The 13278-nt window shown below is 42.7% G+C and overlaps 1 protein-coding gene across 1 annotated transcript in view; it reads left to right on the forward strand.

Moving 5' to 3' along the window:
* LOC109938065 (zinc finger protein ZFP2-like) overlaps positions 1 to 13278 on the forward strand; it is an 87848-nt gene that overhangs the window by 13918 nt on the left and 60652 nt on the right. The window contains exon 6 of the mRNA XM_048600491.1: positions 9508 to 10094. Coding sequence (XP_048456448.1) covers positions 9508 to 10043 — 536 coding nt within the window. The 3' untranslated portion in view covers positions 10044 to 10094. The remainder of the gene's footprint in view (positions 1 to 9507; positions 10095 to 13278) is intronic.

A 13278-nucleotide genomic window follows, 5' to 3' on the forward strand; every position in this document is an offset into this window, starting at 1 on the left:
ACTTACCATGCAGAGAGCAGGTAAATGGCCTGTCCCGAATGTGAACTCACTGGTGTGTCACTGGAGTAGATGACAGAGCGAATCCTTTCCCACACATGGAGCATCTGAACAGTTGCACTGGTGCGTCAGCAGGTTGCTTGTGGTTTCATAACTCATCTCACATTCACAACATCTGAAAGGTGAGTGAACAAATTGGTATTTGGAGAGGTTGGATGATCGGGGGAAGTCTTTTTCCCACACAATGAGCATGTGAATGGCTTCTCCCTCTCTGAGAACTTGCTGGTGTCTTAGTAGTTCGCTCCTGGTTTTATAATTCTTCATACATTCAGAACATCTGAAAGGTCTTTCATCAGAGCGAACATGTCAGTGTGCAATTAGGTGTGATGATCGTGTGAATCCCTTCCCATAGAGTGTGCAGGTGAATGACCTGTCCCCAGTGTGAGTGTATTCATGTTCAATGAGACTGTGTGACTATTTAACAGTCTCCCACAGTAAGAACAAATGAAGTGTTTACCTGACCAGATCTTGACCAGATCCACAGAGCTTTTAAGACTGTTTGCATTGTCCAAATGTTTAAACAGCCTCTCAACACTATGAACTTGCTGCTGAACTTCAGCAGACTTCTTGATTGAGTGAATCCCTTCCCACACACAGAATGTGAGCAGCCTCGCTGCACTGTGAACTTGCAGGTGTTTCAGCAGGTTAGGTATCTGAGTGAATCTTTTCCCGCACAAGGAGCAGTTGAACAGCCTTTTCCCCAGTGTATCTATGCTGATGAATTCCAGCAGGGTTGGATAACTGTATCCCTTCCCACACTTCCCACATTTCCAAGTTTTCTCCATGAGGGTATCCTTGTGTCCCTCCAGGTTGAATATCAATTGTAACCTTAAGTGCACACAGTTGCTCGTTCTGAATGGTACTACTATTTTATTTTCTATTGACTCTTTAACTGCTTAAAGCTCTTTCCACAATCAGTTCACTAGAACACTCTCCGTCAGTCCATGTAACTGTTTAATGTTCTATACACAGCCATTCACTGCAACACTTTCAATCAGGCTCTGTAACTAGTTAAAGCTCTTTACACAGTCTGTTCACTGGAACACTCTCAATCAGTCACTCTTTCACTGAGTGTGACTGTGTTTCTTGTGTCTTTTCAGTCATAGTGATGTTTGATTTTCTTCCCCCCTTAGACAGAATAGATGATCATTTCTCCTTGCACAGTCAAAGGCTGATGATATTCTGTTCTCGATGAATTGAGTGCCTCTGTCAGATCTTGATGTGTCTGATCTAAGTTTCCCATCTGCAAATCATCTGCCTGGAAAAGGAAGTTCAGAAAGTTATTACTTACAGTACAGGACAGACATTCAGAACAAATTTGATTTATTTTGCTGGAACATTCTTATCTTGCTGGTTTCCCCAAACACATGGTGGAATTCAACTGAAAAGAGTGAGAATCAACAAGAAAAGCAAAGGGAACATTCCCAACTAAAGCAGAAAATTGTTCCTCATGTTTATATGAGACTTTACCATTTTACATACTTATGTTGTGGAGGAGATTAAGCGTAAAGGTGCATACCGCTTGCTCCCTCTCCAAAGCCATCTAGGCATATACAAGGGTACAGAAGACAGACAGACCGTGACTGAATTGTAGAAAATGACATTTAGTGGAACTTCTAATAGCCACAATGATGAGTCCGCATCAATAAAGTCTGTGACACCAACTCCCTGTTTTAGGACATAAACCCAAACACGTAAACTTGGAGGATAATAACAATTGAACAATGGCTGGATGAACAGAAATTTATGAAAGCATTCTGACAAATAGTCATGAGAATTGATGCATTAACTTTTTTTCTCTCTATGAATGCTGCCAGATCTACTGAGTTTCTCCAGCATTTTATAGTTTTTGTTTCAGATCTCCAGAATTCTTTGTTTTATTTCACAAGAGTCATTACTGTCAATTGGAGTATGGAAGAGTCAGATTTTTTTTTGCCTCATCAATAAGATGTGTAGCTTGACGGACAAGTTGTCTCCATTCTGAAAAATGGGCAGCAAGCTCCTTCCAGTCATCCCAATTATTTCCCTCTACAATGATGGAAGCCACGTATGGACCAGCAGGACACATGTGTCGAATGCAAACATTTCCCAGGGCCTGTCACTAAAAGGAAGCCTAGAGCCTTTGTCATGTTTGGTGCAAATGGGGGAATCAGGAGGTTCTTATTTGAGGTTTTCGGTTTACACAAGATAAGCACGAAGCCTCCTCATCCACGCACCAAATCCATCATTCCCTGTGCTCATCCTTGACCTCACTCTTTGTTGACCTGTGAAAAAAATCCTCCGTCCACCGCTATCACCTACTCAGGGCATGCTCCCTATGGTAATTAACACTGCACTTGCATACTATTCTCCTTTTCTATGGCTAGGGAACATATCCAACCATAGCAAATGCTGGGTAATCAGTCCACCATGCATCTATTTGTTGCTGCTTTTGAGCAAAGATTTGGGTGAGATACTCAAATAACAAAATATGAAAATAAATTATACTGATAACCAATTGCACGGGCCATCCACTTTCCACAAGAAGGAGAATCAGAGCTGCTGTAGAATCAAACATTTTCCAAAGAACAGGACCTTTGTCTGGAATCTTTGATGAAATTACAGCGTCCCAGTGTTTGGCATAAATAAGGGAATCACTGCAAACACACAGAGCTCTTAAAAAAAAACTCTCCACTGGGAATGTACACATTGTGCATTCAATGATTTAACTTTCCAAGTTGATGGATTTGAGGCTGCGAAATGTAATGCCTTCACTCATATAAAATTTCTGAATGGTCACTGTACTGCTGTTTCAGTTGATAGGATGTGTAAGAATTAATTTTAATTTCAGGTTAATAGAAGACAAAATACTTTTGATGATATAAATGTGTGTTAAAGAGACAAAAAGCTGGAGAAACTCAGCAGGTCTGGAAGTATCCATGCAGACAGAAACAAAGTTAACATTTTGAGTCCAATATAAGTCTATGTCTGATCTCCCGAGTTTCACGAGCATTTTCTCTTCACATTGGCTTTCAGTGTGGCATAGCAAAGGTGCCATGTCACAGCCAAGATCAATAACAAGTATGTACATTCTTTAACACAATAAAATCTTCCTCAGTGCTTCACATGGCATTGACACACCTTATTAACATATGTGCAGAGAACTTAAGGGATGATAGGACAGATTAATGGAATTGTTAGTAAGCAACCTGGATCATGTGCTTCATGAACAGTGGTTTTGAGAGTAAGAGCAGGGAGATTTAGCTGAACATTTAACAACCTCTGGTTTTAGCCAAAATGTGATTGTCTCCACTTCTGACCCCAATAATCAGGAAGATTGTAAGGTTTTTGTGAAGGGGCAGAGGAGATTTATCAGCATGAATTCAGCAAAGAATGTCGAAGAGAGATCAGATTGATGTGTATGATATTTATGATAGATTGAAATAAAGCAGAAGGAAACTGTTCGCAGTCACTTATTAAATAAGAGCTAAGGGCACTGCCACTGAACGGCAAAAAACTAACTCTTCACTAGCTATTTTCTTCTCAATCTATGCACATATGTTATTGCACACTTCTGGAGCAGGATGGGGATTGAACTGGGGCCTCCTTACAATGCTTAACTGTAAGTAAAGAATAGAAATTTAGAGCAGACGATTCTAAGTACCGCGGAACTCTATTCCTGTTTCATTCTCCAAGCTGCAACTTCTTGCTTCACACTACTACTCAAAACAAGTGACAATTAATTTCTCACTTTTTAAAAAGAGTTTGTATTTATACATGTCTGTGTGTGAGAGTTTAATTTCAAGCTGTGGGGTTCTTGCCCAATTTTTGACTTCTGTTGAAATTGTAAAACACACGGCCTGAGCTGCAGTATAGTTTGCAGTTCTGGGCCCCACTTTAAGATGCATTTAAAGTATCGGATTGTTTGCAGATTTTTATTCATGTCATCTGCCACTGGTTAGGTCAGCATTTATTGCTCATCCCTAGTTGCTGTGCAGAAGGTATTGAAGTGCCTTCTTGAAATGTTACAGTCGTTAGATTGTAGGAATACCAAAATGCTGTTGGGAAGGGGTTCCAGGATTTTGACCCAGCCACACTAATGGAATGTTGTAGTTACAAGTCAGGCTAGTGTGTGATTTCAAGGAGAGTTCACATATGATGATGTTTGCTGCCATTGTCCTTGCAGGTGGTAGAGATCACAGTTTGGAATATGCCGTCAAAGGGGCTTAGATTTATTGCGGTGCCTCTTGATGTAACAAATTGTCACATTTGCCACTTTGTGACAAAGACAAATACTTCAAAGGCAGTACACAGTTTATTTTCTTTAAAATCCTTCCAGAGCAACTCTGAGGAATAGCGCTGAAATGTAATTTCTAATCTGCTGTTTTGACAAAAGGAAGTTCATTTCCTGCACAGAGCACAGATAAAGGCTTCTGAGGATCTTTTGCGGGTCAGATCTTGCCCTTCATATTTCTGAGTTAGGGATTTTAAAATTGTCAACTGATGTTGCATGAAGCAGTTTTAATCATTTAACTGAATATAATTTCTAAATTGTGTAGTTAAAGACCAGTTGAGTACAAAACAGTCATGCAACAAAAAGCTGTATCAGCGATAGTAGGAACTGCAGATGCTGGAGAATCTGAGATAACACGGTGTAGGAGCTGGATGAACACAGCAGGCCGAGCAGGAAGGCTGACGTTTCGGGCCTAGATTAAGAAGGGTCTAGGCCCGAAACGTCAGCCTTCCTGCTCCTATGATGCAGCTTGGCCTGCTGTGTTCATCCAGCTCTACACCGCGTTATGCAACAAAAAGCTGCTTAGTGTAAAGGTGGGTCAATTCACGTGACGAAGGAGCAGCTCATCGAAAGCTTGTGATTTTAAACAAACTTGTTGGACCACAGCCTAGTGTCATGTGACGTCTGACTTAATATGAATGGAGCGCGTGTCCGTCCTGCAACCATTCGGAGTGAATGAGGGCGGTTCTTTCCTGCAACCAATCGGAGTGAATGTGGGGCGGGTCCGTCCTTCAAGAAATCGGAGTGAATGAGGGTCGAGGCCCGAAACGTCAGCCTTCCTGCTCCTATGATGCTGCTTGTTCATCCAGCTCTACACCTTGTTATCTCAGATTCTCCAGCATCTGCAGTTCCTACTATCTCGGAGTGAATGAGGGGTGGGTCCGTCCTGCAACCATTCGGTGTGAATGAGGGGCGGGTCTTCCCTGCAACCAATCGGAATGAATGAGGGGCGTGAACGAGGGACGGGATAATCAGCACACGGGACTACCTTCCAGTGTGTTGTGACTGAAGGTTGGGTAAGTGCGGAAGTAAATATTTAAAAGGCATTTGGTCGAACGTATGCATAGGAAAGGTTGAGAAGGACGTGGGTAGGGAAAATGGAGTTAGTATGCACCAGTTTGGGCTGAAGCGCCTAACTGTCTCTGTGCTGTAGGAGTCTATAAAGGAGGTAGTAAACAGTGACAGATAACGTGGAGCAGTTTAGAAACTGAACCGTTATTGATTGAGAGGTTTTATAAACGCCCAGTTTCAGTTGTTATCTCAAAATATGAACGTTCCGGTCTCGCGTTTGTAGCACATGGGGGAAAAGGGCTGCGGGCCTCACGCCTGTATTACTGTGGCTATTTACTGGGGACAATGTTTGTGTAGAAAGTATGCGGCCGCTATCTTTATATGGGGGTAGCAACAACTGCAGATGCTGGAGTTAGAGATAACACAGTGTGGATCTGGTTTGAACACAGCAGGGAGTGGGAGGGGGAATTTATAATGTTGGTGACCGGGTGATATGTCCATCCTGGGCCTCCTCCAGTGTCACAATAACACTACCCGCAAACTGGAGGAGCACCACTTCAGATTCCACCTTGCGAACCTACAGCCCGATTGCCTAAATATGGAATTCACCAGGTTTAAAATCTCCCACCCCTGGCCTCATACCATAACTGTCCGTCGCTCTCATCCCTGCCTCCTTGACCTGACACAACCCGTTAACCTTCTGTTCCCCCCCAACCCACTGGCCAATCCTTACCTGCACTCCCCTATCAGCATCTCACCATCCCACCTACCTTCCCCAGCCCTACCCCTCCTCCCTCTATTTATTTCTGAGCTCCCTTCCCCCATTTCTGAAGAAGGGTCCTGACCTGAAATGTCAACTTTCCTGCTCCTCTGCTGCCTGGCCTGCTGTGTTCCTCCAGATCCATACTGTGTCACCTTTATAGGGACATGTTTCACTGCTGTGGGTTTGGGTGGACAGAAAGATAACATTTACATAAACTGAAATCAAAAGGGATATTTGTCCCTAGAGGACCATTTTCTGAAGAACGGTCTAGGCTCGAAACGTCAGCCTTCCTGCTCCTCTGATGCTGCTTGGCCTGCTGTGTTCATCCACCTCCACACCTTGTTATCTCAGATTCTCCAGCATCTGCAGTTCCTACTATCTCTGGATATTTGTCCCTTCTAGATTGCTAATCTGCACTGACAGTAATGAATTTTTATGCAAACTGTTTTTACAGGACCTTTTAAAAGTGAAAGATTTGCAGATGGGTGCCTCAAAAACATATTGTTTAGGGATCACTCGATTCATCAGATTCAAATATCATCGACCTTTTGTGTGCAGGAGATTCAGGTTTGTTTCTGTTTCTTACACAGAAACAATTTTATATTGAGAAGGCAAAATTATGAAGAGATTAGAAAACAGGAATGTGAATTTACAATTGAGTTGCTGAACTAGGAATATGGTATATGGAGACACCGTTGTAGTGAAGTGGTAGTGTCCCTACCCCTGGATCAGGAGGTCTGTGTTCATGTCCTACCTGCTGCAGACATGTGTGATAGCAGCTCTGAATAGGTTCATTAAAACTTTTTTTCTTATATAGTGGAAGACACGATAGGAAGTATCATCATTGTCATGTCTAAAGCTAATAGAGGCAAGAATGAGATTTTCAGAAATAGCCAACTCAATGCAGAGGTCATTTGGTATTATCACTGCACTAGTAATCCACAGAACCAAGTAAAGTTGTTCTGACATGTTATTATGAAGTGTTTCGAGAGGTTAGTAAGTGCACACACAACTCGAGCCTCCCAGATTGCCTTGATCCACTACAATTCGCCTACTGTCACAGTAAGTCTTTTGCAGACACCATCTCCTTGACACTCTGCTCATCCCTGGAACATGTGGGTAACAAGGACACCTATATCAGACTCCAGTTTATTAACTTTAGCTCCACCTTCAACAACATAATACCAACAAAACCCATCTCCAAACTCTGAGACCTAGGACTCCCTGCTCTGCAACTGGATCTGTGAATTCCAGTCTCACAGACTGCAATCAGTGAGGATAGCTGACAACACCTATTCCACCCGAATCTTCAACACCGGTGCCCCACAAGGCTGCGTACTGAGCCCTTTACTATTACTCCTTATACACTCACGACTATGTGGCAAATTCAGCTTTAACTCCATTTACAAATTTGCTGATGACACCACTGTAGTGGACAGATCTCAAATAACAACAAGATGGAGTACAGGAAGGAGATAAACTGCTTAGTGGCATTGTGTAAAGACAACAATCTTTTCCACTATGTCAGCAAAATGAAGGAGTTGGTCATTGACTCAGGAAGCGGCGTGGAGAGAGGCACGGTGGCACAGTGGTGGCACTGCTGCCTCACAGCACCAGGGACCCAGGTTCGATTCCAGTCTTGGCTGACTGACTGTATGGAGTTTGCACATTATTCCCGTGTCTACGTGGGTTTCCTCCAGGTGCTCGGGTTTCCTCCCACATTCAAAGATGTGCAGGTTAGGTGGATTGGCTAGGCTAAATTGCCCGTAGTGTTCAGGGGGGTGTAGATTAGGTGGGTTATAGGGGGATGGGTCTGGTTGGGATGCTCTGAGGTTCGGTGTGGACTTGTTGGGCGAAGGGCCTGTTTCCACACTGTAGGGATTCTATGATTCTGTGAAGTCACAACCTTGTCTGCATCAATGGTGCTGACGTAGAGGTGTAGGTACAAACGTTTGAGAACATATACCAACAGATTTAAGAATAGCTTTCTCCCTGCTGTTATCAGACTGATGAACCAATCTCTCGGTATATTCGAGTTGATCTTTCTCTGCATTTTCTCTGTAGCTGTAACAATTCTGCATTCTGTTCTATTACCCTGATTTACTTAGGTAAGATATGATGATATGGTTTAGCTGACAATAGACAGGGAGTGGTGAATCAATGGAATTCACTGCCACAGAAGACTGTGGAGGCCAGATTATTGAGGATATTTAAGATGGAGATAGATAGGTCCTTGATTATCAAGGGTTACTGGGTGAAAGTGGGAGAATGATAGATTTCTAAACTCCCACCATGATTGAATGGCAGAACAGACCTGATAGGCTGAATGGCCTAATTTCTGCTGCTATGTCTTATTGTCTTAGTACTTTTCACTGTATCTCAGTACATGTAACAATAATAAATCAAAGCAAAGTGCAAGAGGGTATTCCAGGAGCAACATTTGGGAATACCTCAAAATGAACTGTTAACCTATTGAAGTGACAAAACCAGGCTGTTTGCATGTCAAAGAGCATTAGCAGCAACTGAGAGACATAGCCAAGCTGTCCCACAACCAACAAAGCAGATCGAAGCTCTTCAGACCAGTCACATCTAGTTGTGAATGGCGATGGACAATTTAAACAACTAAGTTCAGGCTTCACAAATAATCTCATCCTCAATGATGAGGCTGCCCACCAAAACAGTGCAAGAGATGAGGCTGAAGCACACAGGGAGCAGAGATTTGTATGGCTCTAAGGTTACACAGCGGTTAAATGTGGGAGGTAAGCCAGGAGTGTGTTTGGATTATTAAATCTAGAGGTAACAAAGGAAATGATGAGAGTTTCATCAGCAGATGAGCTGAGATAAGGTGGAGTTGGGTGAAGTTACTGAAGTGTAAATAGCTGGTCTCGGTGAAGATGGAGTTACGTGACTAAATGCTTGTCTGTGGTGAAAAGGTTTGCCATGGTTATGAATAGTCTGGTTCAGCCTCGATATTTACCAGGGAGAGAGATGGAGTCAGTGACAGTCTCCCAGACTAGGTCCCTGCCTGTGATGAATGGCAGTGCCCTAGTTGGACGTTATGACGGTCCAGCGGCTTTCAATGGTTACTTTTTCAGAGTGTCGACTCCACACATTTTTCAAGATTCATTCAGCTCAATTTCACAACCTGCCTTTGTGTTTTTCTAAGTTTTCTCCCTCATTCACTTTTTTTCTGTTTGATATCAATTTCACAGGAATTTAGAATGAGAGGATTTGCAGTCACAAATATCCAAATCAAACACCACATCAGCATCTGACGGAATCATGCAGCATATTGACATGTGAACACCATTTGATTTTGAACATGGAAGGAAAGAGCGCTGTTCACAGTGGAGAGAATCTGTACATGTCTTCTGTGTGGAAAAAGCTTTCAGCTAATCACTAGACCTCTCAAAACATAAATACAGGCACCAAATGGAGAAACCGTGGAAATGTGAGGACTGTGGGAAGGGATTCCCTTCCCCATCAAAGCTGGAAACTCATTGGCGCAGTCACACCGGGGAGAAGCCATTCACCTGCTCGAAGTGTGGGAAGGGATTTACCCAGTTACCCCACCTACTGACACACCAGCGAGTTCATACTGGGGAGCGACCTTTTAAATGCTTCCAGTGTTGGAAAGGATTCACTCAATTAGGTCACCTACTGACACACCAGAGAGTTCACACTGATGAGAAACCCTTCATCTGCACTCAATGTGGGAAGAGTTTCAGGCATTCAGACAGCCTCATTACACACCAGAGAGTTCACACTGGGGAGAGGCCATTCACCTGCTGCCACTGTGGGAAGGGATTCACTCAGTTCGGTACCCTGTTGACACACCAACGAGTCCACACCGGGGAGAGACCATTCATCTGCTCCATGTGTTGGAAGGGATTCACTACCTCATCTCACCTGCGGAGACACCAGCAAGCTCACCATTGATGAGAGATACTGGATTGCGTCGTTCCTGCTGCTGTTGATCAGGACGGTCAGGTACCACTTAGAATTGCTCACTGTGAAGACGATAGTGTATAAAAGATGCACAAAATGCTTTGAACTGTCAAACATGTCAAGAAGTGTTTCTATCAACGAGAGCACTTTCTTAAATAGCATGCCATCTGCAACGTCGAGCTTTCAGTAATTGAACTGAATTTGTTTTCTCCTCTGTGCATGGGTATTTGTGGATACTGGTGAGCTGGCCTGGTAGGTGACGGGGAAATAATGCTGAGTGGACGTAAGCCTTAAATTGGTGTAGTGAATGGGGGTAAGGAGAGGGTACTGGGTGACATGGACGGAGCGTGGGCAGAGTGACTGGGTGAGTGATGGAGGATGGTTTCTGTTTTATTGCTTCATTTGATTTTTGGTCACAGTGCTGAAATCCAAGGCAGGCTGTCTGCCCCAGGCTGCCTTGCGACCTGGCAACCTCATCCAGTGTTCCTGGATCATTTTTCCGATTTCCAATTGATCCCACTGCCTCCTGACTGACAGTGGAGAGCATAGGTGGCCAGAATTAAAGGGCAGATTCACAGTGCCGGGAATTCTCCCTGTATACTCGGCTTGGCAATAAGAATCCTGGCCTTGGATGTTACTTTATGCTGATGTTAATGATGCCTGTCACTGGGTTGAAGTTTAATATTCTGGATCTGCAGCTGTTTAATATCTCTAGTAGGAAAGTGCCTACAACAACACTGTTGTAAAGTTAACCTGGTAATGTGGCTCATTCAACACACTCTTAGATGATTGGAGAATTGTTTGCAATGAAGGCACACTCATAAATACGCAAGAAATACAAATCTACAAGAATAAAAATGTTATTCAATTTGCATGACTGTCCGCTCCAAAATGTCTGTGCTTTTAATGTAGTGTCCGAAAGTGCAAAACTGTAGTTAACAGTCTGGAATTCCTTTGTGGGAGTGGTTAATTAAGTAGACAGTTTCTCCCCATTAAAATTCTCTTGAATGTCGTCTGAGAAATATTGCTGAAATCTACATTCTTTTTCAGTGTTTTGGTGAAAGGATGTTGATTGCTTGTATGAAGCTGTTCTACAGGTTTTCTACTGCCTTTTACAGGCAAGAGACTTCACCTTCGTTGCTTGGAGTTAGAGATTTAGATTTCAACTGTAGATGGTGTTTGAACTATTGCTGTCTGCTTAACCACTAGCTATTTCAAAATTCTCAAAGGGAGTTGAGGTAAACACTGTTGGAGTCATGTGAAAAAGTCTGCTTTTGGTCGGGGTGGTAGTGGGAATGGAGCCATTAAAATCTTGTTACAGCAGTAGGCTAACTTGTTATTTTCAATGGTGACAATCTGTCTGCGCCAGTTTATAACATGATAGTTTAACACAGGAGGTACATGAGATGTAGATATTTCAGCTAACTTGGACTTCAGGAAACATTTCTGGAAAGTTATCATTAGGTCCAGTCCTGTGATTATAGAAGACGTGTGTTATGAAATAATGTTCAATTGCTCAACAGATGCTAAATATATATGTATTAAACGTTTTTTTAATCTATTTTTGACTGTATATGCAGAAAAGCAACTGCACCAACACTGATTCCCAGAAAACTCCACTACAAATATTCTTCCATCTGTAAAACATCAATGAATTTCTACTGTTTCATGTCACTCTGTCACTTCTATATTTCTGTTGCTGCTCTCTCTTTTGGTTCATGAGTTCTGACCTTGCTCACAAGTCCATTGTGTGGCACTGTCTTAAATGAAGTTTGGAAGTTGGTGTGTACCACATTAACACTCAGTTCAACATAACCTGTTTGCTCTTCAAAGCACTTCAGCAAATTAACTTCTTAAGGCAAAATCATGTTCAACTAATGCTAACTTCCCTCAGTTATACAGCAATTGTCCATGTGAGTGTTAATAACGTCCCAAGTTATTGTTTTTAAAAGTTTCCTGACCCAAATGAACCTGACTAACCTTGCAGCCACAGGCCAATCTTTGCACTTTTTTTTACAACCAGGGCATAACATTTTCAATTGTTCAGTCTTCCAGTACCACCCTGAAAGTAAAGAACATTGATAAATTATAACAGTTACGTGCAATTTCAGATCCCACTTCCCTCAGTTGGGCTACATCTCAACCAATGAGTGTCTTATTAACTTATAGGATGGACAACCTAACCAATACCTCCTGTTTGTAAATGATAAACCCCACCAATTAAGAATAGTACACAATCACTGTGGTTACTTGTGAATTTGCAGGTGGGATGACTGAATAAGTCCCTTCCCACAGACAGAGCAGTTGAATAGGTGCTCCCCAGTGTGAACTCTTAGGAATACAGCGAGATGAGTCCTTGTACCCACTACCACCGTGAGAGCACTTGAACGGTGCCTCCTCACTGTGAATATGCTGGTGTGCCGTCTGGGTGGATGACTGAGTGAATCCCTGCCAACACTCTGAGCAAGTGAATAGCCTTTCCCCAGTGTGAATACACAGAAGAGTTTGCAGATTCAATGGGAAATGGATCCTTTCCTACAGACCCTGCATTTCCATGGATTGTCCAGTTGGTGGCTGCATTTGTGTGTTAACAGGTCAGAAGGTCAGCTGAATTCTCATCCTCACACACACGTGTAAGGTTTCTCCCCACTGGGAACAGTACTTTTTCCTTCGATATTTAAAATCTGATGATATTCTGCTTACGTGAAATTGGGCCGCTCTGTCAGATACTGACGTGATGTTTGATTTCAGTTTCCTAATTGCAAATTCACCTCTTCTCATACCCTGTGAAATAAAGGTAAAATAGATAGGTAGTCTGAGAGAGAAGCCACAAAAACGTAATGACAGGTTCTGTAGCTGAGCTGAATGAATCGAATAATTTGGGGCTGCAGCTAGGAAAAAGTGACAATGAAAGCTGCTGGATTGTAATAAAACCCAATTAATTTATGAATGTTCTTCCAGGAATGAAATGCCACATGGTCTGGACCTACAGAAGGCATGGGCCTCAGAACGAAAGAGAGAAACTGATGCAGAGGGTGGGGGAGAGGTAGGACATGCAAGGGATGAAAGAGAGAATTTTTATTTTAACAGCTGAAGCAGATCTTTGACAAAATCTCCCAAACCCCAATGTTTGCCAACGAGAAGGACCAGGTGAACACCATTACTTCTAGTCGCACTGATTTGTCTGGGTGAATAGAAATTTCCTCCAATTAAATATTGGAAAGCT

This window comes from Rhincodon typus, chromosome 8 (assembly GCF_021869965.1).
Source record: "Rhincodon typus isolate 14 chromosome 8, sRhiTyp1.1, whole genome shotgun sequence".
Lineage (NCBI taxonomy): Eukaryota > Metazoa > Chordata > Chondrichthyes > Orectolobiformes > Rhincodontidae > Rhincodon > Rhincodon typus.